Below are 22,423 nucleotides of genomic sequence, written 5' to 3' on the forward strand. Positions count from 1 at the left end.
TTAACCACTCCTCTGTTGTGCTTCTGAACCCTCCACTTGCTTGCTCGAGGCCATGAGAAAGCACTTGGCAGGGGGCACCCAGACAAGCAGGCCTGCCCCCAGGCAGGAGGGCACAGGGCTTGGAAACCTCTCTTTGAAGGCGACCAGCTGAGCTCAGGCTTGTGGCCACTTAACAAGCACATGTGTGAGTGACATCCCTCCGTGGTCCAGAGCTGCCTGACTGGGGTCTGTGAAGTGAGGACAGTCACCTCCCCACAGCCCTAGTCTATGATGTGGGACAGGCACAGGGAGCTTCTAGACAATTTGATGAGGGAAAATGTTCACAGACAGCTCAGCAAACTGAAATTTGTCATTTCCCCCAGTTCCTCACTCTCCAGTATCATCCCCAGACCTGGTACCCTTTACCTACATGAGGGGAGTTACAGTGGGTGGGAGCTGAGACCCTCCTTTCCTGAGACAGGCAACTCCACTCTGCCTCACATTCTTGCACTGGACACAACATGAGCCCCACTGGCAGGTGACCACATGCTGGACACTGACTCAGGACGTGGTGACAGAGGCTGAGACAGTAGGGGCCCAATTGTCTCGGTGGTGAGTGGCAGTAGTGTCCTCAGTGTCCAGAAGCAGCTGTGACAACTGTCCTTGCTCAGGTCCCAGTATCCAGCATCAGGGAGTCAGAGGTGTGGGCAGTGACCTCTGTGACCTGCAGCAGGGACAGTGTGTCCTGTGAGAGGGTGACCGAGAGAGGATGGTGGGTTCTGCTCCTGTGTGGCCTCCAGCCTGCTCTATGTAGTCACCGTGATGTTCACACCCACATGCCCATACAGACCTCTGCATGTACATCCATGTCTGCTCTGTGTATGTGTGTCTTCTATAGTACATGTATTAGTAATGTGTGTTACAATGATGCATAGATACATCTCAGGTCTCTCTTGTCCTTTACCAATATTAGGAAAATTTGGGGTCTATCGTTTACACTAATAGGAAATCCAGCTAGGAAATAGATTGAGGCATTTTCCTGCTGCTGAGCTCACACCCACCGCCTCATTCCAATGGCCAAACCCCTCAGAGAAGCAAACAGAATCCTCCAGCACAGGGTCTCTTGTTTTTTCCTTCCCAGAAGAAAATAATTAAATGTGTAGTTTAAGCATCACCCACCCACAGTGCTCTCTGGTGAATGACTCACGAGTTCCCCATCTAGCTGAACCCCTGGTCTGTTTTTGGCATGTTTTGGCATACTCAGGCCTCTCCCAGTCTCTGTCAGCATGTGGCGCCTGGAGCACAGGTGTCATTATTTACTGGGGTCCACCTGGGGACAGGGGCAGTGAGGTACAGTCATTACATTCTTCCTGATAAATGGGCCTGAAACCAGAAGCCTCACCTCCAACAATATTATTGTTCTTAAATATTATTTTCATAAAGTTGTTTACAATAATTGATTACATTCAATATTTCAAAACCAATCCCACCAGCATTATACCTTCCCACCCCCATTATTTTGAATTTTCTCACCACCACTCAAGCCTACCCCAGAGACAGATGCTAGATAATTTATTTTGCATTGCTTGTTATGAATATCACGAAATGTCTCCTGAAATTCTAAAATTTTAAACAATTAGTGTCCAGAGAAATCTTTGCAGTGAGCTGCTCGGTTCTGAGATTCATTTGTGATTCTCTGGATCATGGCCATTAATGCACTTAAATGGCACCCAGAAACAGTTTGTGGGCGTGACAGCCAGGACCCTGTATGGACAGGGAGATGGGAAGGAGCCGCCTGTCCTGATCCCTTGAGGCCTGGACTTTTCAGTCACTGGCCTCGTGTACCTGGGTTTGGTTTTATTTGGTTTTGTTTTTTAGTTCTCGAGGTTTGTGGCGACCATATTACAGGGGGCAGGTGGAGGGATGATGCCTGCTCACATCTGAAATCAGCCTGGCTGTCTGCAGACATCTCTGCATCGAGCTGCTTGGTTCTGAGATTCATTTCTGAGTCTGCAAACATATTAAAACCCAGACTTCCTCCATGTCATATTCTCTGAGATTTAAGAATCTATCAGCTCACTGGCATTTGTGGCTCCGTATCCCTGTGCCTTCCACACGGTGTCATATCTGTGAGGTCTGGTCAGGTCGCCTAGCTCTGGGGATTCAGGATTTCATCTTTGTTGTTTCTCTTTAGTCATCATTCTTGGGTTGTGCTCATATGTTCTCCAAGATTTAAATATCACTGTTGGAGCCTGTTATCCCAGCCCAGACATCCCACCTGAATCCAGGGTTGTCTGTCCTGCTGCTGTTATCACCTGCATTTCTGACATCCAGGAGGGTGACCTGGATCCTCTGGTGTCATTGCCTTAGGGAGCTTCTTCCAGAATCTTTCTTGAGTCCAGTGCAAGCACCCATAAGTCCACTTGCAAATCCTGAAATTTGGTGTTTCTCCTTGACTCCTGCCTCCTAACCCAGATTCCATACATTAAGAAATGCTGTAAAGTCCAACTTCAAATGCCTGCAGAATCCAGTCACTTCCATTATTTCACCTGCTCACACCCCAAAGTGCCCAACATCTCTACCCTGGAATCTGCACCAGTTTCCCAGTTCCCTGCAGCTCACTGTCCCCTCACCTGTCCATCTGGGCCAGATCGATGACCCAGAAACAATCGCACCAGGCTGAATTTTCATTCAAGCCTGCATGTAGCTGCCCCTCTTAGATAGATGTCAAATCTTCCAGAGTCATGGCAGCCTTGTGACCTGAGGGCACCAGGACCTCACTTCAGTGACTGCTCCAGCCACACCGCTGCCTCCTCTTCCCCGACACAGACTCACACCTGCTCTGGTGCATTTATACTGACATTTTCTGCCTGGCACCAGACACCCACATAGTCAGTCCCTCACATCCTTCCATGTCTCCTCAAAGGACACCATCCAGTGGAGCCACACTGACCAGACTAGGAACACAGCCATTGTCCCAGTCCCCACACACTTATAAGTGGGTCCCGTTCTCCCCAGAGATTACCAATTTCAAACCAGAACACTTGCCTTGGTTATTATATTTACAGTGTAAGTCTGTCTTTCCCTTCCTACTAAATCACCAAGGCTGGTAAGTTTTGCCTGATTTTCATTCTCTGTTGTTTGATAGACCCCAAAATATCTTCCCCATATCTGGCACAGTGGGTACATGATCAGTGTAGACCATGGTAGAGACACTGTCTTATTCATGCAACCTCAACATATAAGCTGTGCTGGGGCAGCAACAATGTCTACTCCAAGTGACATCGATGTCACCTCCACTTTTCTCGCAAGTGCTTCTCACCCTCACTTTACCTCTTTTCCACACTGGCACCCACAGCGCACAGCACTTTCTCTCTTCAGAGAACAGTATCTTGGGTTTGCAGATCCCGTATTTTTCTAATCCCTAAATTTGATGTAGTTTATAAATCCATGAACTCAGATCACAGACAACGCTGAGATTCCAGAGCTTCAGGGTTGGTGGGTGGGAGGGCTGAATTCCAACATGGCAAGTCTGAACACTCATCTCTCAATACCACAGAGACTCCTGTGTGCAGGGGCCATCCTGAACATTGAGTGAGAGGCAAATGCCTCCTGAGGCTGAGAGATGGTGAAACACACTGAGAATGAGCTGTGAATGTGTGTACAAGAGAACAGGCAGCCTCCTGCACAGAGCAACAAATAAACACCCAGATGGGGCTAAGGAGCAGACCCAGGCCTGAACCTAGGCTGACCAGCACAAAAGTCCTCACTGCTCAAGGTCCTGGGACAGGATGAGTCCAGGTGTTACCTGAGTTCCTGTGATCAAGGGCCTGTGGGATGAGATGCATTGAGGGACCACAACAAGAAAAGACCCAGACAATGAGTGACCACATCAAAGCCCACAATTACTGGGACAGGGACAGACTGGGCAAAGTTCTGTCCCCACCCATCCACTCACAGCCTCTCCTGTCATCTCAGGGACAGACTCAAATCAAAACAGATAAAACATGGAAGGTCTCAGGATTTCTATTTGTCTCTTCTCAAATTTCAGGAATTTCCTTTATTAACCCCTCAATTCCACAAAACAGGAATTAGAAAAATGCAAATCAGATGCCGGTTTCAGTAAGGGAGAAACATGATTCAGGAAAACAAGAAGCTAACACAGATGGAGACGGCTGAGTCCTGTCTCTGCTGGCACAGCCCAGAGCATCAGGGAGAGAATGCAGGTCAGTGTGGGGAAGGTCTGGTGGGCAGGGGTGATCAGTCTCCCCCCTCACAGTATGTGACAGAACACAGACACACTCAGGTCCCAGGGCAGAAAAGAGAATCAGCAGTTCTTGAGTCACAACATTGGAAGATGAGGAAACCCAGCTGGGAGGCTGTCTCAGACTGCTGAAAAAAAATTAAGAGATTCAGGTGAGTGACAAATGGTGACATCCTGAGCAAGCTCCCAGCATCCCGCTCAAAGAAGCCCCAAACCCAGTCCTGTCCCTTCTGCCCAATCCCGCCCACTCCAGCATCCAGAGTCTCACCTCTAGGGTTCGAGAGAGACTCATCAGAGCCCTGGGAACTGTCGCTGTCTGGGGGGGAACAAACAGACCAAGGTCAGACCTAGAGGAGGAACTAGGGGTGCGGGAGCTCCCCGTGGGCTCTGGTCTCTGTCCCCAGGATTCCAGGGCCCCAGCCCTGCACACACTTACTTGCAGCCTGAATGTACTGTCCTCCTTTCTCACCTGCGGGAAGAAAATATCCCAGGGAATGTCAGGGAGAGCACTGGGTCCTGAGGCCATGGAGCAGCTCTCGAGCCCGGACCCCTGGGAAGCATCAGAACTCTGAACACTGAGGCAGGACCAGGAAACACACAGGAAAGAGATGCTCCTTAACTGACCAGCCTGTTCTTGGCGGTCTGTGCTCACAGAGACAGTCCCTGTGACCCTGGGAACCAGGTTCATCCCCAGCTTATGGAGGTGAACGTGTCTTTCATGAGCAACCCTGAGAGCAGCACACACAGGGGAGTGTGAGCAACAGCACAGGGGCGGGTGGTGCTCCCACTAATAGGCAGGAGAGCTAACACAAGGAGGAGATCCCCAAAGTGGGACAAGACTTAAGACTTGCCATGTTAGACAGATATCCCCCTCTCCCGCCCCCATCTTACCTGAGCGCTTCCTCCTGCAGATCACAGCTGCCACCACAGCTCCAATGACCACAAGTCCAAGAAGAACCAGGCCGACAATGAGGCCCACAGTGAGGATGGTGGGCTGAGAAGGGGGCTCTGGGAAGGGAGGAAGGAGAGGGTCTGACCCCAGCCACAGCCTGACCCTCAACAGTTCCCCAGAGGGGCCAACCTTGATTCCCTGAGAACAGGCTCTGTGCCCCGTCCCCCTCCTCACCCCATCTCAGGGTGACAGGCTCCGGCAGCCCCTGGTGCTGCACACGGCACGTGTATCTCTGCTCCTCTCCAGAAGGCACCAGCACAGCCGCCCACTTCTGGAAGGTTCCATCCCCTGAAGGCCTGGTCTCCACCAGCTCTGTGTCCTGGGTCAGGTCCTCCCCATCACGCTGCCAGGTCAGAGTGATCTCAGCAGGGTAGAAGCCCAGGGCCCAGCACCTCAGGGTGACCTCACTGTCCGAGAAGGGATGGCGGGTGATGTATCTTCTGGGGGCTTCTGAGGAGGGAAAATGAGAAAATTCACATGTTGGGTCACTTCCAGAATGAGGATGAACAGATTAATTGGTTTGTAATAGGAGGTAAAAATCCAGATACAAGCTTGGTTGGAGAAACTGGAGAAAATCCTAATTTCTTGGAAAGTTCTAGAACAGGGTTTTGGTAGGAGGTTAAGGTCTCTAAGGAGACACTGATTCTGGCCCTGTCCTGGGTGGAGGGTGAGTGACTGAGAGAAGCAGGAGTCAGAGCTAAGATCTGAGAAAATTCACAGATGGCTGCTGGATCCCAGGAAACCCATATTCCTTATTTCAGAGAAGCTCTCACCGCCCCCCCTTCTTCCCCCAACACACCGGGGTCCTTCAAGGTCCTGTGGACACAGGGTCGACCTGAGGGGAGGGCGAGTCTCTCTGGTACAAAACATGGAAACCAAACCGTCCCTCTCCTGAAGAAGCAGAGCCGTTCTGACACTGAACCCCACTACCTTCCCCCTTGTGGGGAGCAGGGCCCCCCAGCGGAGGTCAGAGGTCCTCAGCACCCTGGACCCGGTACCTGAGCGGAGTAGTATGTCCTTCCCGTTCTCCAGGTGTTTGAGGAGCCAAGGCACGCAGATGTTCTCCAGGTAGTTCCTGCGGTACTCAGCCTGGCCCGCCTGCTCCCACTTGCGCAGGGTTCTCCAAGCCTGCGTGCCCGCCGCCGCCGTCCAGGAGCGCAGGTCCTCGTTCAGGGCGAGGTAGTCGGCGCCGTCGTAGGAGTATTGACTGTACCCGCGCAGGAGGCGCCCGTCGGACCCCACTTCGCAGCCGTACATCAGCTGGAGGGTGTGAGAGTCTGACCCGCCCCACACAGATTAACCCTGAATCGAAAACGAAACCGGGGCCAGGTCCCCGTGGCTCCTTCGGGTCAAGGGTCCGGGGCGGGTCCCTCAGCCTCGGGGCGACCCTTCCCGTCCCTGTGTTGGCTCGTCCCTGCCCAGCCGCGCTCACCCGCATCGCTCTGGTTGTAATAGCCGCGCAGCGTGTTCAGGTCCACTCGGTAAGTCTGAGAGTTGTCCCTGGCGATCCGCGTCTCCCGCTCCCAGTACGCGGGTCCCTCCTGCTCCACCCACGGCGCCCGCGGCTCCATCTTCTGACTCGCCGAGTCGCTGTCGAAGCGCACGAACTGCGTGTCGTCCACGTAGCCGACTTCGGTGTAGCGGGGCTCCCCGCCGGGCCGGGACACGGCGGTGTAGAAATACCGCATGGAGTGGCTGCCTGGAGAAGAGGAGGGGGTGAGACCTGCGCGCCCCGGGGCCAGGGTGAGGGAAAGGGAGGGGACTGGAAGACGGGAAAGGGGGTAAGGACCGAGAAGGGCGGGACTTAGGGGCGCGGGCGGAGTTGAAAGTTGGAGGGACAAGGAGGAACGTTGTTGGGGAGGAGGCGGGCACCGGGCAGGGAAACGGAGAAACTTTCTTGGGGGTCCTGCACATCAGACTGGTAGTTTCTACCTCCCCCCCCACCCCCGCAATGAATTCCTCTCCAGACCCCGTACTCACCCGCCCGGGTCTGGGTCAGGGCCAGAGCCCCCAAGAGCAGCAAAAGCAGCTGTCGCAGCTCCCACATATTGAAGAAGTCTGCAGAGTCCTTCCAACTCCCTCGTGATTCCCATCGGTTTATAACTGGGAGCCGCGCGGACGCTGATTGGCTGCTCCAGATAGCGACGCCCAATGGGAGTGAGGGCTGGCGATGTGTCACGAGTTTGCGGGCAGAGGCGTTGACCAGATTGCAGAGGGACTAGTGAAAGTCTGGGGAGACCAGGAATCCCTAGACCTGATCTCCCGCCCCCAACATCACCCTGGGAACGGAGACACTGGGAGCCACACCTGGGTCCTGGGACTTCGCCCTCTCACCTGATCTTTGTCACACTGTCTACCAGTGACCAGGGCTGAGACTGACTCAGCGATTTTCCATGGCTTTCTGTTCTGGACCTTGCTACAATCTTACGAGTTCGTGAGGACGCCAGAGATGCTTCTGTGCATTCAGGTTACGGCTATCAGTGTTTTCCCTGCGAGGAATCGGAATTAAAGCCCTTTTATCGTTGGTGGTGATTATTTTGTTTTGTTTTTGGCTTTTGACCACACCAGGCAGTGCTCAGGAGTAACTCCTGACTCTGTGCTCAGGGATCACTCCTGGCAGGTTCATGGGACCCTATGTGGTGCCAGGAATCAAACCCGTGTTGGCCATGAGCAGGGTAAGCGCCTTAACTTCTGTACAATCTCTCCTGCAGAGTTAAAGCCTGGAAATTACTTCAACTGGAATAATATCAACAACAAGTTAATCTAACAGGAAGTTTTTTGGGAGGTCAAGTGGTCACACCCAGTGATGCTCACTGACTCTGTACTCTGGAATTACTCCTGACAGTGCTCAGGAGAACATAGGGGGTGCAGGCAATAATAACTTGATTCTGGCAAGGTGCACAGCAAGCACCTTACCTGCTATACTATTTCACGAGGCCCTAGAAAGTCTTTTGAAGAAAAACCATATTAGATTTTTGCCAGGGATCAGCCCCAGTTGAGCAGACCTGAACCAGGGATGCATTGAGGCCTAAGAAAGAGGCAGAAATAGGCATGAAAAGCATGCGGTAAGGGGCTCATAGCCTGTGGACTGAGCCCTGACTGTTCTCCATGAATCATATTTATTACTTAGAATCCATAATCATCAGAAAAACGTTTTTCAGGCAAATAACAACCTTAATCTATGCAAGATAACCTTTTACACATCCAAGGGCCTTGGTTCATGGGGAAAAGCATCTTTGTAATAGGCTTTCTCAAAGGGAGATTCTTTCAGGAGAGGAAGTAGAGATATAGCAAGATAGATAGGAATGCTACCCCCCGCCCCCTCTGGGGCACTATTTCACCTCTAGCACCAGCATTCTGGTCTCATGTCTGCAGGCTGTCTAAACTAACAACATTCCCAGGCCTCAACAAGTTCACTCTGAGTAATATTTCCAGGGTCCAAAACTTTAACTCTGAGCAATATTCCCAGATACATACAATCTAGCCACCTCTTCTAGATAGAAAAGTCAAGTTAGTTGAGGAGGCTGGGGATGAGAGCAGTGCCTTTCAGTCATGAGATCCTGGCATCTGTCCTGAAAAAAAGTAATGGGTCATAGTATAGAATAGAATAGAATAGAATAGAATAGAATAGAATAGAATAGAATAGAATAGAATAGAATAGAATAGAATGTCAAAATTTTAAAATTATCTGACAGGTGTTTTATGTGTCAGGACTTTTTATACATAACTATTAAAAACTATTTATGTACATCAAAGCGGTTGGGCGTTCGCCTTTCACACGGCCCACCTGAGTTCGATTCCTCCGCCCCTCTCGGAGAGCCCAGCAAGCTACCGAGAGTATCGAGCCCGCACGGCAGAGCCTGGCAAGCTACCCGTGTGTATTGGATCTCTCAGTGAAAGACATTACTGGTGCCCACTTGAACAAATCGATGAGCAACGGGATGACAGTGACAGTGACAGTACATCACTCTATCACTGTATCACTATCATCCCGTTGTTTATGGATTTGCTCGAGCAGGCACCAAGAACGTCTCTATTCATCCCAGCCCTGAGATTTTAGCAGCCTCTCCTTACTTGTCCTTCCCAATGGTGCTGTATTGGAGGCTCTTTCAGGGTCAGGGGAATGAAACCTGTTATTGTTACTGTTTTTGGCATATCAAATACGTCACGGGGAGCTTGCGAGGCTCTGCCATGCAGGTGGGATACTCTTGGCAGCCTGCCAGCCTCTCCAAGAGGGACGGAGAATGTATATAAGAGAATACAAGCAAGTGTGTTAAAACAAAACACATGTGTGCTGCTTTAGGTACATCAGTGAGTTAGACTATAAGAGGTCACGCGGCCGCAAATGCAGCTGTGTGCTTCCCGGAGCTTTGTTTTATAGTATCTGGATCTTGGTCATTGATGGGATTACATGGTGCCAGGGGCAGTTTGTGGGTGTGACTGCCAAGCTACTGGAAAATGGAGGACATGGGTGGAAGTGTCCCAGTCCCAATCCGAGCAGGCTTGGAGATCTCAGCCCCAGGTCCCACATACCTGGTTTCTTCTGCTGGTTCCTTTGTGTGAGGCTCATCTGAGTGTGTGGAGAGTGGCCTTGAGCATGGTTGTGGTTGGGTTCTGGAGGTTTTTGGCTGCCAGGGTTCTGCTTGGGTGAGGAGGGAAAATCAATGCACCCCCCTCCAATCAGCCCCAGTGAAGACAGCCTGGTGTAAGGGCAGGAGATTCTGCATCACTCTCTTCCGGGAGCTTTGTTTTATAACTTTGTTTCATGTACATACAAGAAAATTAAAAACACTCTTCATGGTGTGAAAGATAATGCAGCAGGTAATATAATTGCATTACACATGGCTGACACAATTTTAATCCTCGGAACCGCATATGGTCTTTCAAAGTCCTGCCAGGACTGATCCCTGAGCCAGAAATAGGAGTTAATCTTGAGCACCACAGTGTTTTCAAGTTTTCAAGAATATAAAAAATAAATACATAAGTCATTTTGTCCCCCAGCACCCATGTTCTTTACCTAGGAAACATCATAGGTATTGATCTCTCTTTCGTTTCCATAATAGTAAATCTATGCATTAATTCATAGTTTATACCCACAAAAGAAGCTTCACACTGATAATCAATAAAATGCAATGCTCACAAGCATTACAAGCGAATGTGTCACCCTGGACTCCACAACCAAGCGTGTAAGCATCAGTCAAGACCCACAAGGGCAGGATCAAAGGTGTATAATCAGTGTATGGGCTCTCTCTTCCCAAGCAAAAAGAAAGTAGTTGAAAATCAAATATGTGATAAAGAACACATTATAAAATTAGCATGGAATTCTTCAAGTTGAACAAAAAATAAAACTACTCAATATTTCTTCTACTTTTTTGCCACACCCAACAGTGCTCAGGACTTACTTTTGTCTTTACTCAGAATTGAATTCTGATGATTCTCAGGGAGCTCCATGAGGTGTGGGGAGATGAGTTCTGGTCAGCTGCCTGCAAGGCAAGAGCCCTAAGCTCTTTACTATATCTCTGACATTCAAATAGCTCAATTTTTGAAAGGAGCAAAACTCTCAGCACTCAGCAGAGAAGATATATTGAGGGCAAATAAGCGCAATGAAATATTCAACACTATACATCCTTTAAGGAAATATACATGAATCATCAAGAAAAACCATTCCACACCTATTAGAATGGCCTTGATCCCAAAATAGTGCCCCTTTCTCCTTGGAGACACATCCTAGGATCCACAGAAGATTCCTCCAACAGTCAATAGTATTTGGCCCCTGGTAGGGTACTTGTTCTGCATGCATTCACCCAGGTTCAATCTCGGCATTTCATATGGGGCCCTGAGCCTGTCAGGCGTGAGCCCTAACTCAGAGCCATGAATAAGTCTAGAGCAGTGCCAGGTGGGTGTGGCTCCTTAAATTTTTTAAATTGAATTGAGAGCCATACATACTAAATTTCATTCAGCACATTTTTGTCTATGACAATTTAACTTATACATTAAACATGGTAAGATAATAACAGAAACAAGTAAGAGTAAAGGACAATTGTAATAACTGAAATAAAGTTAAATAAATAAGTCTCTCTAAACATCTTATTTAAGTGAAAATTTTAGTTCCTGATTGACTGCATGACAAGTCACACCTGGAAAGTGAAACCTCAGGATGGATTCCAGGCCATGGTGATGCCAAGTGCTGACCAGGATGTGGAGCAAAAGTCACACTCCTTCACTGCTGGCAGGATGCAAATGGCTCAGGTCCCAGGGAAGACACCTGCCAGTTTCTTAGAAAGCTACACACAGACTGACCCACAACCTACTGATCACTCTCCTATAATTTTACCCAACATTCATTAATAATGAATGTTTCAGGGGATGGAGAGATATTACATCAAGCTTGCCTTGCACATAGCAGAGCCTGGTTCCATCTCTTGCACCAAATATTGTCCCTGGATAATAGGCAAGAACGATCCCTGGGAATACAACAAGGAGTGAGTCCTGAATATGGAGTGATGCAAAAGCAAATACCCATCCCCCAATGGATGTTTCACAAAAATTGCCTAGCAGTTGACAGGGTGTGCTGTACATAATGATTATTTCTAACAATACAGTTTGGGAAAGGACAAGGATCATATGGGCAAGTGAGGAGGGAATGGAGAGAAGTTACATAAGTAACCATTGATGTATAGTGATGATCTCACTATATATGAGATCAATAGGAAATATATTTGAGCACAAAGACAGGAGCAATAATTGAGTCACCTGAGTGACCCCTTGCCAAAAAGAAAAGAAAGTGAAATAAACTCACCCCCTGAATGTGGGGAATGTGGAATGAGCTTACTTGGTGACACAGAGAAAAGGTAGTAGGACCCGGATCTCAGGAGGTGAGAGAGTGAACTTATTGGGAAATGGCCTCTGGGAGAGCAGGGCTGGACTCTGCTGAGCTTAGAGACCCACACGGCGCAGTAGGAAAGAACATGTGATACACTAGAGGAAAGTGTGACAAAGTAGCCATCAATGTGAGGGCACAGTCACTGTGACTATGGACACACAGACCTTTCTCCCACATCTCAGGACTATGTTACCTGTGGAGTCCCTATAGAATATTTCCTCATTTTGCTGTCTGGTCATTTGGAGGTGGAGTACCACACCCTACAGTACTCTCAAAATGTCAATATCATCAAAACAAGGAACATTTGAGAAACTGCCACAGAGAGATGTGACTGGGACTAACATGTATCCGATATGGCACCCTAAAACCTCTAAGGGATGCGAGGAAAACAAATAGTATCAAAATATGGAGTTTAGCAAAAGTGTATCACTGTTGCTTCTTTGCCCACAACAATGTTCTGCAATAATGTGAGATGTAACGATTAGTGGAAATAGAGAGGGATACATGGGAACTCTGTGCCACCTTTACATGTTTTCTTTAAGTCTAACAGTACTTGGAAACATTTTTTAATCACTAAAAAAATAGCCTCTAGAGAGATGCTCAAAATACTGGAGCACCATGCACTTTTGCAGGTCCAGTTCCAGATGCCCCAGAACTGAAAGTTGTTCCAAGTGCCACTGGGTGTCGCTCTCCCCCACTCACCAAATCATGAGTTTGGGAGGGGGATGTGGATGAGAAGTAGAGCACTAAAGTCAACTAGCAGTAGACTGAGGATTCTCTGCTCCATGTTAGGAAGCTTGTCACAGTGGGGTGCTGAGGTGGAAGTGTGGTTATCACACAGAAGAGGTCAGTACGACAATGATAGTGGGAAATGGTCACTGTGGACAAGAATTGAATGCTGGAAAAAAGAGGCATAGTGATTGTGCATTGCAAAGCACAATATCTAGGGACTGGAGCAATCATAGAACCACAGGGCATTTGCCTTGCATGTGTCTGACCCAGGTTCAATCCCTGGTACCCATATGGTTCCCCAAGTACCACCAGAAGTAGTTCCTGAGTGTAGAGCCAAGAGTAACCACTGAGTATCACTGGGTATAGCCCACCCTCCAGCCCCAATCAACCAAACCATTCCCCCTAAAAGTTTCAGAGATCAGACGAGATTTGCCACAGTCAGGGTGGTATACTGCCTAAAAGGTGGTGGTGCTGGTGGTGGGCATCTGGGTGTCTGCCACAGAGGCAGATTGGGAATGGGGCAGGAAGGAAATTTGGGCCATTGGAGGTGGGAAGGAAGAAGGAGGAGGAGGAGGAGGGGGCGGAGAGGGAGGAGGAAGAAAAAGTGGAGGAGGAAGAAGAGGAAGAGGAAGAAGAGGAGGAAGAGGAAGGGGAGGAGAAAGAGGAAGAGGAAGAAAAAGAGAAGAAAAAGGAGAAGGAGCAATAAGCTTTGGTTCTATGTGAGTGAGGTCCTGGATTCTATTCCTGGAACTGTAAAGAATAATTAAACAAAAGATTAAAACTACAACAAACCAAATTAATAAAAAACCAAACCAAACAACAGTCCAAACAGGGACGCAGGGTATATGTGTGCCAAACAAGAGCTGTCGTCTGTAGTTTGTCAGGCTAAGGAGATAATGCATTCAAAAGAAGTATAACTTAGTGAGTGCCTTGGAATAGGGTGAAATATATTTACCATTTTAATAAAAAACAAACCTCTCCGAGATTCTACAGGAGAACTGCATCATCTTAATAGACCCAGCCCCGCAGATCCTGAAACTTTACACACTGCCACACAGCATTCCAATGCACAAATGAAAACCCCAAGGTCTTTTTGGAACAGGGGTAGTTGAATTCCCCTCCCTTACAGCTTGTCCCGACAGCCTCGACACTCAAATTTTTATTTTCTCATTTGTTTATTTTTTAAATTGAATTACAGTGATATGCACACTTTCAAAGTTGCTCATGATTGGATTTCAGTCATATACTATTCCAACACCCGTCCCTTCACCAGTGTACTTTTCCCACCATCAATGATCCCAATTTTCTTCCTGACCTCCCACCTAATCTCACTGCCTGCCATTGTGGCAGGCACTTAGACACTTTTCTTCTCTCTCTCTCTCTCTTTAACTCTTTCCCTTTTTCTTTTTCTCCTTCTATATATGTACACAGGCTGCAGTGATAGCCTAGCGTCTAGGGCATTTGCCTTGCATGCGGCTGACCTGAGTTCTATTCCTCCACCCCTCTTGGAGAGCCTGGCAAGCTACTGAGAGTATCTTGCTCCCACAGCAGAGCCTGGCAAGCTACCTATGGCATATTTGGTATGCCAAAAACAGTAACAACAAGTCTCACAATAGAGATGCTACTGGTGCTCACTCAAGCAAATCAATGAGCCAGAGGATGACAGTGATACAGTGATATATGTACACACATTTAAAAAAATTTTATTAGTGAATCACCGTGAGGTACAGTTACAGACTTACAAATTTTCGTGCTTATATTACAATTGTACAATTATTGAGTACTGATACCTCCACCAGTGCCCATCTTCTACCACCAATGGTCCCAGCATCCCTCCCACCACCCCCACCTCATCCCCTCCATACCACCCCACCTCTGTGGCAGGGCATTCCCTTTTGCTCTCTCTCTCTCCTCTCTCTCTCTCTCTCTCTCTCTCTCTCTCTCTCTCTCTCTCTTTCTCCTTTTGGGTATTGTGGTTTGCAATAGAGGTATTAAGTGGCCATCCTGTTCAGTCTATAGTCTACTTTCAGCCTGTATCTCCCATCCCAAGCGGGCCCTTCTAGCACCCTTTATTTGGTGGTCCCTTCTCTATCTGAGCTGCCTTTTTCCCCAGCATGTGAGGTCGGCTTCTAAGCTGTGAAGTACTCCTCCTGGTATTTATCTCTACTATTCTTGGGTGTTAGTCTCCCATTCTGTTACTTTTTATTTCCACAAATGAGTGCAATATTTCTATGTCGTACACACATATATTTATATATACCACAAACAAATGCAGTCATTTTATGCCTGTCACTTTCCTTCTGACTCATTTCACTCAACATGATACTCTTCATGTCACTTCATTTCTAAGCAAATTTCATGATTTCACTCTTCTAACAGCTGCATAGTATTCCACTGTGTAGAGGTACCATAATTTCTTTACCTAGTCATCTGTTCTTGGGCACTCGGGTTGTTTTCCAGGTTCTGGCTATTGTTTACAGTGCTGCAATGAACATTGAAGTGTGGATGTTGTTTCTGCTGTGTGTTTTTGGGCCCCCAGGGCATATTCTCAAAAGCACACACAACTCTTAACTCCACCATATCAATAGGCCAGTTCCACGGCTCCTAGGAGCACAGCAAGCCCGATGGGGAAGACACACAGAAGTCACCAAGCTCAATGTGTGAACACAAGAACACAGAGGGTGCCACCAGCACCAACCAACTCAGTAAATTCTCAGACAATAATTTTAGAAACATCAATATGAGGATATTGAATGAGGTCAAAGAAACAATAGTACAGGTATTAAGCAAAGCCAGTGTGCAGAAAAATTAGTACCAAAAAGAGAATACTACAAGCAGAAAAGAAGAGTATGGTAGGTAATATAAAAAGCTCAGTTGAAACTATGAACAAAAGATTAATAGCAGTTGAGTAAAATATCAAGGATCTCAAGATGAGATGGGGAAAACCACTAGAAAATAACAGAAGGTGGAAAATAGTCAAAAGTAATGAAAAGACTACCAGATAATTATGTGATGAGTTCAAGAGGAAAAATATAAGAATCCTTGGAGTCTCTGAAAACAGGGACAAAAATTTGATGAAGAAACAACATTTAAAGAAATCATTGTAGGCGATATGGTGCCACTAGCAGGTCAACCTGTACCTAAAGGGCAAGTACATCAGGAGCCTTATGGTGACTTCAGGCTTCCTGATACCCCAAAATTGCCTCGGTGCCTTTGGATGGACCCCAACAACTTGGGGTCAAGTTTACCAAGAAATTAAATGGCCAAAAGTTAAGTATGTGGGAGCCACACGCTCCCACACTGGGGAAAAGGGCTGCAACTGAGAACATCTGCTGATTTTGCGGGGCCTGGGGCTGGTCCCCTTCCAGGTGTCCCAAGTTGGGGTCACCCACTACATCAAAATTAAAGCGACAATCTCTGGCCCAATGATTTCCTCTCTTACACCGGGGACAGGGCCCAGGAGGTGCAAGTCTGGCTCTGCAGTCTCTGGCCCAGTGGTTTCCTTTCTTACACCTGGGACAGGGCCCAGGATGTGCTCTCGTAGCACGGCTTGGGGGCACATTGCAATCTCTACGAAAGTGGCCTGGTTTTCCACAATTAAAACATCTTTTCTGAGCTTGTCTCTGTAAGGCATAGACCTGCACCTTATGTTTAGCAGAGCCAACATTCCAGCATGCTTCCAAAGCCCTTCCTTACTCTTAAGGTTTTTTTCTTTTCCTTAGTCCAGGAACTTATTAACATCTTAATACTAGTTATTTTTGTATGGACATAGCAAGGGATACATTGAGGCTTGCAAGGCAGCTCTCCTGGCAACATCTTGCCACAGGCTCAGACCACAGCACTCAGGCCAGATTAATCATTCCTCACTCTAGCAGGGTCCAAATCTAGTATCACTGTTTGGATCATGACAGCATTTGTCCATGATCAAGCTCTTAACTTATAGTTAAGCATTAGGCCCTTTGTCCAGGCCCATCTCGATGCCAGGGTAGCACACAACTCACCGCTTGCCCTGGGTCCTTCTTGTCCCATGTCGGGACCGTGCTTTGGGGGTGCTAGGAAGTAAGGACAGCTGAGGCTTAGGTCAAGAGAACAGATGCCCTGGAGGAAAATATCATGTAGAGTCAAATGACTCCCAGGTTACAAAGGCATAACATTTGTTAAGTCTTCCTGTGTCCATACAAAAAGAACTTGCTCTGAATAAACTATGCAAAGGATTCAAGGGGAAGAGAAAAACATTATTTACAAGTCAACAGAACACTAAGAAAGAAGCTACAAATAAACAAAGAGGAATAGGAGCACTGTAACGGGAGTAACCCAATAAACCTAAACTACTGAGGCTATGTTATCCTACACCTGAGGAGTGGAGAGCCTCTGTTTTCATCTGGGAAGTGGTCATAGGATGTGAACTCTATGATTGCTCAGGATCTTTCTTGAGCCCAGTGAAAGCACCCATACTTCCACTTGCACATCCTGACATTTGGATTTCTCCCTGACTCCTAACCCAGATTCCATACATTAGGAAATGCTGTAAAGTCCAACTTCAAATGCCTGCAGAATCCAGTAACTTCCATTATTTCGCCTGTTCACACCCCAAAGCCCCCAAAATCTCTACCCCAGAATCTGCCCCAGTTCCCCAGTTTCCAGCATCACACTGTCCCCTCAGCTGTTCATCTGCACAGCAGCCAGACTGATGACCCAGAGACAATTGCAATAACCTGAATCTTCATTCAAACCTGCCTGTAGCTGCCCCTCTTAGATAGAAGTCAAATCTTCCAGAGTCATGGCAGCCTCATGACCTGAGGGCACCAGGACCTCACTTCTGTGACTGCTCCAGCCACACTGCTGCCTCCTCTTCCCTGACACACACTCACACCTGCACTGGTGCATTTACACTGACATTTCCTGCCAGGCACCAGACACCCACACAGACAGTCCCTCACAGCCGTCCATATCTCCTCAAAGGTCACCTTCCTGTGGAGCCACACTGAGCAGGCTAGGAAAACAGCCACTGTCCAAGTCACCAAAAACTTGTAAACAGGTTCCATTCCCCCTGGAGATTTCCAGTTTCAAACGAGAACACTTGGTTATTATATTTTCAGTTTAAATCTGTCTCTTCCTACTAAATCTCAAAGACTGGTAAGTTTTGTCTGATTTTCATTCATTGCTCTTTGATAGACCCAAAATATCATCCCTATATCTGGTGCAATAGACCATGGTAGAGACACTGTCTTATTCATGCAACCTCAACCAACATGCTGTGCTATGGCAGCTACAATGTCTACTCCAAGTGACATCAATGTCACCTCCACTTTTCTTACACAACTTCTCAAACTCACTTTACCTCCCTCCCACACTGACACCAGCAGCACACAGCAATTTCTCTCTTAGAAGAGGATCTTGGGTTCACAGATCCCATTTTGTAACTCCAAGGTTTGAAGGAAACAGAGAGTAGTTTATAAATCCATCAACTCAGAGCACAGACAGCTCTGAGATTCCTTAGAGCTTCAGGATTGCTGGGTGGGAGGGCTAAATTGCAAGTCTGAACACTCATCTCTCAATACCACAGACACTCCTGTGTGCAGGGGCCATGCTGAGCCTTGAGGGGACAGTGAGAGGCAAATGCCTCCTGAGATTCAGAGATGGGGACACACACTGAGAGAATGAGCTGTGAATGTGTGTACAAGAGAACAGGCACCTCCTGCACAGAAGCAACAAATAAACACCCAGATGGGGCTGAGGAGCAGACCCAGGCCTAAGCCTAGATTGACCAGCACAGAAGTCCTCGCTGCTCACGGACCTGGGAAGGATGAGGCCAGGTGTGACCTGAGTCCCTGTGAGCAAGGGCCTGTGTCACGAGGTGCTACTGAGGGAACAGTACAAGGAGCAGGAAAAATGACCCAGACAGATGAGTGACCACATCAAATCCCACAGTGACTGAGACAGAGAAAGACTGGACACAGGTCTGTCCCCCCATCCCCTCACAGCCTCCCTGTCACATTAGGGACAGACTCAAATCAAAACAGGAAACACATGGAAGTTTCAAGATTTCTATTTGTTCCTTCACAAACTTTAGGAATTTCCTTTATTAACGCCACAACCCTACAAAACCGGAATTAGAAAAATGTAAATCAGATGCAGATTTCAGTAATCGAGAAACATTATTCAGGAAAACAAGAAGCTAACACAGATGGAGACGGCTGAGTCCTGTCTCTGCTGGCACAGCCCAGAGCATCAGGGAAGAAAATTTTGGCAGGTCAGTGTGGAGGGCCAGGTGGGCAGGGGTGGGCCAGTCACCCCCTCACAGTATGTGACAGGACACAGACACACTCAGGTCCCAGGGCAGAAGGAGAATCAGCAGTTCATGAGACACTACAGTGGGGTGTGAGGACACTCAGAGGGGCAGCTGTCATACACTGTGAGAGAAAAGAATGAAGAGACTCAGGTGAGTGACAGAAGTGGTGACATCCTGAGCAAGCTCCCAGCATCCCGCTCAAAGAACCCCCAAACCCAGTCCTGTCCCCTCTGCCCAACCCCACCCACTCCAGCCTCCAGAGTCTCACCTCTTGGGTTCGAGAGAGACTCATCAGAGCCCTGGGAACTGTCGCTGTATGGGGAGGAACAAACAGGCCAAGGTCAGAGCCCCAGGGGGTGGGACTAGAGGAGGAACTAGGGGTGCAGGAGCTCCCCATGGGCTCCATCTCTGTCCCCAGGATTCCAGGGCCCCAGCCCTGCCCACACTTACTTGCAGGCTGAGTGTACTGTCCTTCTTCCTCACCTGTGGGAAGGAAACATCCAGGGAAGGTCGGGGAGAGCACTGGGTCCTGAGGCCACAGAGCAGCTCTCTAGGCCTGGACCCCGGGAAGCGTCAGAACTCTAAAGACTGAGGGCAGGACCAGGAAACACTCAGGAAGGAGACGCTCCTGGACTGACCAGCCTCTCCTGGTGGTCTGTGCTCACAGGAACAGTCCCTGTGATCCGAGACCCTGGGAACCAGGTTCATGCCCAGTTTATGGAGGTGAAAGTGTCTTTTCTGAGCAAACCTGAGAGCGGCACACACAGGGGAGTGTGAGCAACAGCACAGGGGCGGGTGGTGCTCCCGCTAATGAGGCAGGAGAGCTAATATGGGGGGAGACCCCCAAAGTGGGACAAGACTCAAGACTTGCCATGTTGGACAGATTCCCCCCAACCCACCCCCATCTTACCTGAGCGCTTCCTCCTGCTGATCACAGCTGCCACCACAGCTCCAGTGACCACAGCCCCGAGGAGAGCCAGGCCAACAATGATGCCCACAGTGAGGATGGTGGGCTGAGAAGGGGGCTCTGGGAAGGGAGGAAGGAGAGGGTTTGACCTCCAGCCCCAGCCTGACCTTCAACAGTTCCCCAGAGGGGTCAACCTTGACTCCCTGAGAACAGGCTCTGTGCCCCGTCCCCCTCCTCACCCCATCTCAGGGTGACAGGCTCCGGCAGCCCCTGGTGCTGCACATGGCACGTGTATCTCTGCTCCTCTCCAGAAGGCACCAGCACAGCCGCCCACTTCTGGAAGGTTCCATCGCCTGAAGGCCTGGTCTCCACCAGCTCTGTGTCCTGGGTCAGGTCCTCCCCATCACGCTGCCAGGTCAGGGTGATCTTGGCAGGGTAGAAGCCCAGGGCCCAGCACCTCAGGGTGACCTCCCGGTCAGAGAAGGGGTGGTGGGTTATGTGTCCTCTGGGGGCTTCTGAGGAGGAACAATGAGAAAATTCACACTTTGGGTCACTTCCATGATGAGGATGAACAGGATAATTGGTTTGGAATAGGAGGCAAATATCCAGACACAAGCATGGCTGGAGAAACTAGATAAAAATCCTATTCCTTTAAAAGTTCTAGAACAGGTTTTGGGTCTGTCAGGAGACACTGACTTTGGTCCTGTCCTAGGTGGTGGGTGAGTGACAGAGAAAAGCAAGAGTCCGAGCTAAGATCTGAGAGAAATGATAGATGGCTGCCGGGTCCCAGGGAACCCATATTCATTATTTCAGTGGTCTCCCCTCCTCCAGGGACACTTATGCCCCTCACGTTCCTGAGTACACTGGGTGGGTCTGAGCGGAGGGCAGTCTCTGTGGTAAAGAACGTGGAAACCAGGCGTGTCTGTCTCTCTCCTGAAGAAGGGGCGCTGTTTTGACACTGACCCTGACTATCTTTCCCCTTGTGGGCTGTTGGCCTCCCCAGGGAAGGTCAGGGGTCGTCACCATCCGGAGACATGGTACCTGCGCGCAGCAGCGTGTCCTTCCCATTCTCCAGGTGTCTGAGGAGCCAAAGCACACAGATGTTCTCCAGGTAGTTCCTGCTGTACTCAGCCTCACCTGCCTGCTCCCACCTGCGCTGGGTTCTCCAAGCCTGCGTGCCCGCCGCCGTCCAGGAGCGCAGGTCCTCGTTCAGGGCGATGTAGTCGGCGCCGTCGTAGGAGAATTGCCAGTACCCGCGCAGGAGGCGCCCGTCGGACCCCACTTCGCAGCTGGTCATCCACTGGATGGTGTGAGAGTCTGAACCACCCGGTACAGATTAACCCCGAACTGAAAACGAAACTGGAGCCCGGTCCCCGCGGCGCCTCCCGGTCAAGGATCCGAGGCGGGTCCCTCAGCCTCGGGGACTCTCGGACTCGCCTCGCCTCGGGGCGACCCGGCCCGTCCCCGTGTTGGCTCGTCCCTCCCCGGCCGCGCTCACCCGCCTCGCTCTGGTTGTAGTAGCCGCGCAGGTTGCTCAGGCCCACTCGGAAATTCTGTGCGTTGCTCTTAGCAACCCGCGTGTTCCGCTCCCAGTACTCGGGTCCCTCCTGCTCCACCCACGGCGCCCGCGGCTCCATCCTCGGACTCGCCGAGTCGCTGTCGAAGCGCACGAACTGCGTGTCGTCCACGTAGCCGACTTCAATGAAGCGGGGCTCCCCGCCGCCAGGCCGGGACACGCGGTGCGGAAATATCGCAGGGAGTGGGGGCCTGGGGGAGGGGAAGGGGTGAGATCCGGCTCTCCCCGCAGCCCCGCGCCGGGTCCAGGAGTGATGGGGCGGGACGCGGGGTGGAGGGGCTCAGAAGACTGGAAAGGGGAGAGGGACCGAGAAGGACGAGACTTAGGGACGCGAAAGGAGTTGAAGGTTGTGGGGACAAGGAGGAACATTTCGGAGTGGTGGGGTATCCGGGCAGGGAACCGGAAAAACTCCTTCTGGAGAGTCCTACACATCAATGCCTGGCAGTCCCCGCTCCTTCCCCTCCCCGCAACTAACTCCCCTCCTGACCCCGCACTCACCCGCCTGGATCTGGGTCAGTTCCAGGACCCCGGAGAGCAGAAGGAAGGGTCGCTGATCCAACATAGTGAGAGATTCTGGCTGGTTCTACGTCGGGATCCCAGTCAGTTTATAACCTAGATTGGCTGATCTAGGCAGCATCGCCCAATGGTAGAGGACAGGGGACGCTTCAGAGAATCTAGGCAGAAGGCGCTGACAGGTTGCAGAGGGAGAAGTGAAACTCTGGGGAGACCAGGAATCCCCAGGCCTGATCTCCTGCCCCAAACACCATCCAGGGGACGAGACACTGTGTGCCACACCTTGGACCTGGGACTTTACCCTCTCACTGCTCCCTACCTGATC

At 49.6% G+C, this 22,423-nt stretch overlaps 1 protein-coding gene and 1 pseudogene across 1 annotated transcript; both read right to left on the minus strand.

Annotated features, from left to right (window-relative positions):
- Positions 1-4,079: 4,079 nt before the first annotated feature.
- On the minus strand, positions 4,080-7,261 carry LOC101545992 (patr class I histocompatibility antigen, A-2 alpha chain-like). Its single transcript, XM_055125037.1, has 8 exons — positions 7,176-7,261; positions 6,628-6,894; positions 6,194-6,472; positions 5,370-5,645; positions 5,135-5,251; positions 4,680-4,712; positions 4,512-4,559; positions 4,080-4,371 (listed from the first exon to the last, which is right to left on the minus strand). Exons 1-8 carry the CDS (start codon positions 7,240-7,242, stop codon positions 4,364-4,366), a joined length of 1,095 nt encoding a protein of 364 aa, XP_054981012.1. The 5' UTR covers positions 7,243-7,261; the 3' UTR covers positions 4,080-4,363.
- An 11,710-nt stretch (positions 7,262-18,971) lies between these two features.
- LOC101553233 (BOLA class I histocompatibility antigen, alpha chain BL3-6-like) lies at positions 18,972-22,147 on the minus strand (annotated as a pseudogene).
- Between the last annotated feature and the right edge of the window lie 276 nt (positions 22,148-22,423).

This window comes from Sorex araneus, chromosome 2 (assembly GCF_027595985.1).
Source record: "Sorex araneus isolate mSorAra2 chromosome 2, mSorAra2.pri, whole genome shotgun sequence".
In the NCBI taxonomy this organism is placed as follows: domain Eukaryota; kingdom Metazoa; phylum Chordata; class Mammalia; order Eulipotyphla; family Soricidae; genus Sorex; species Sorex araneus.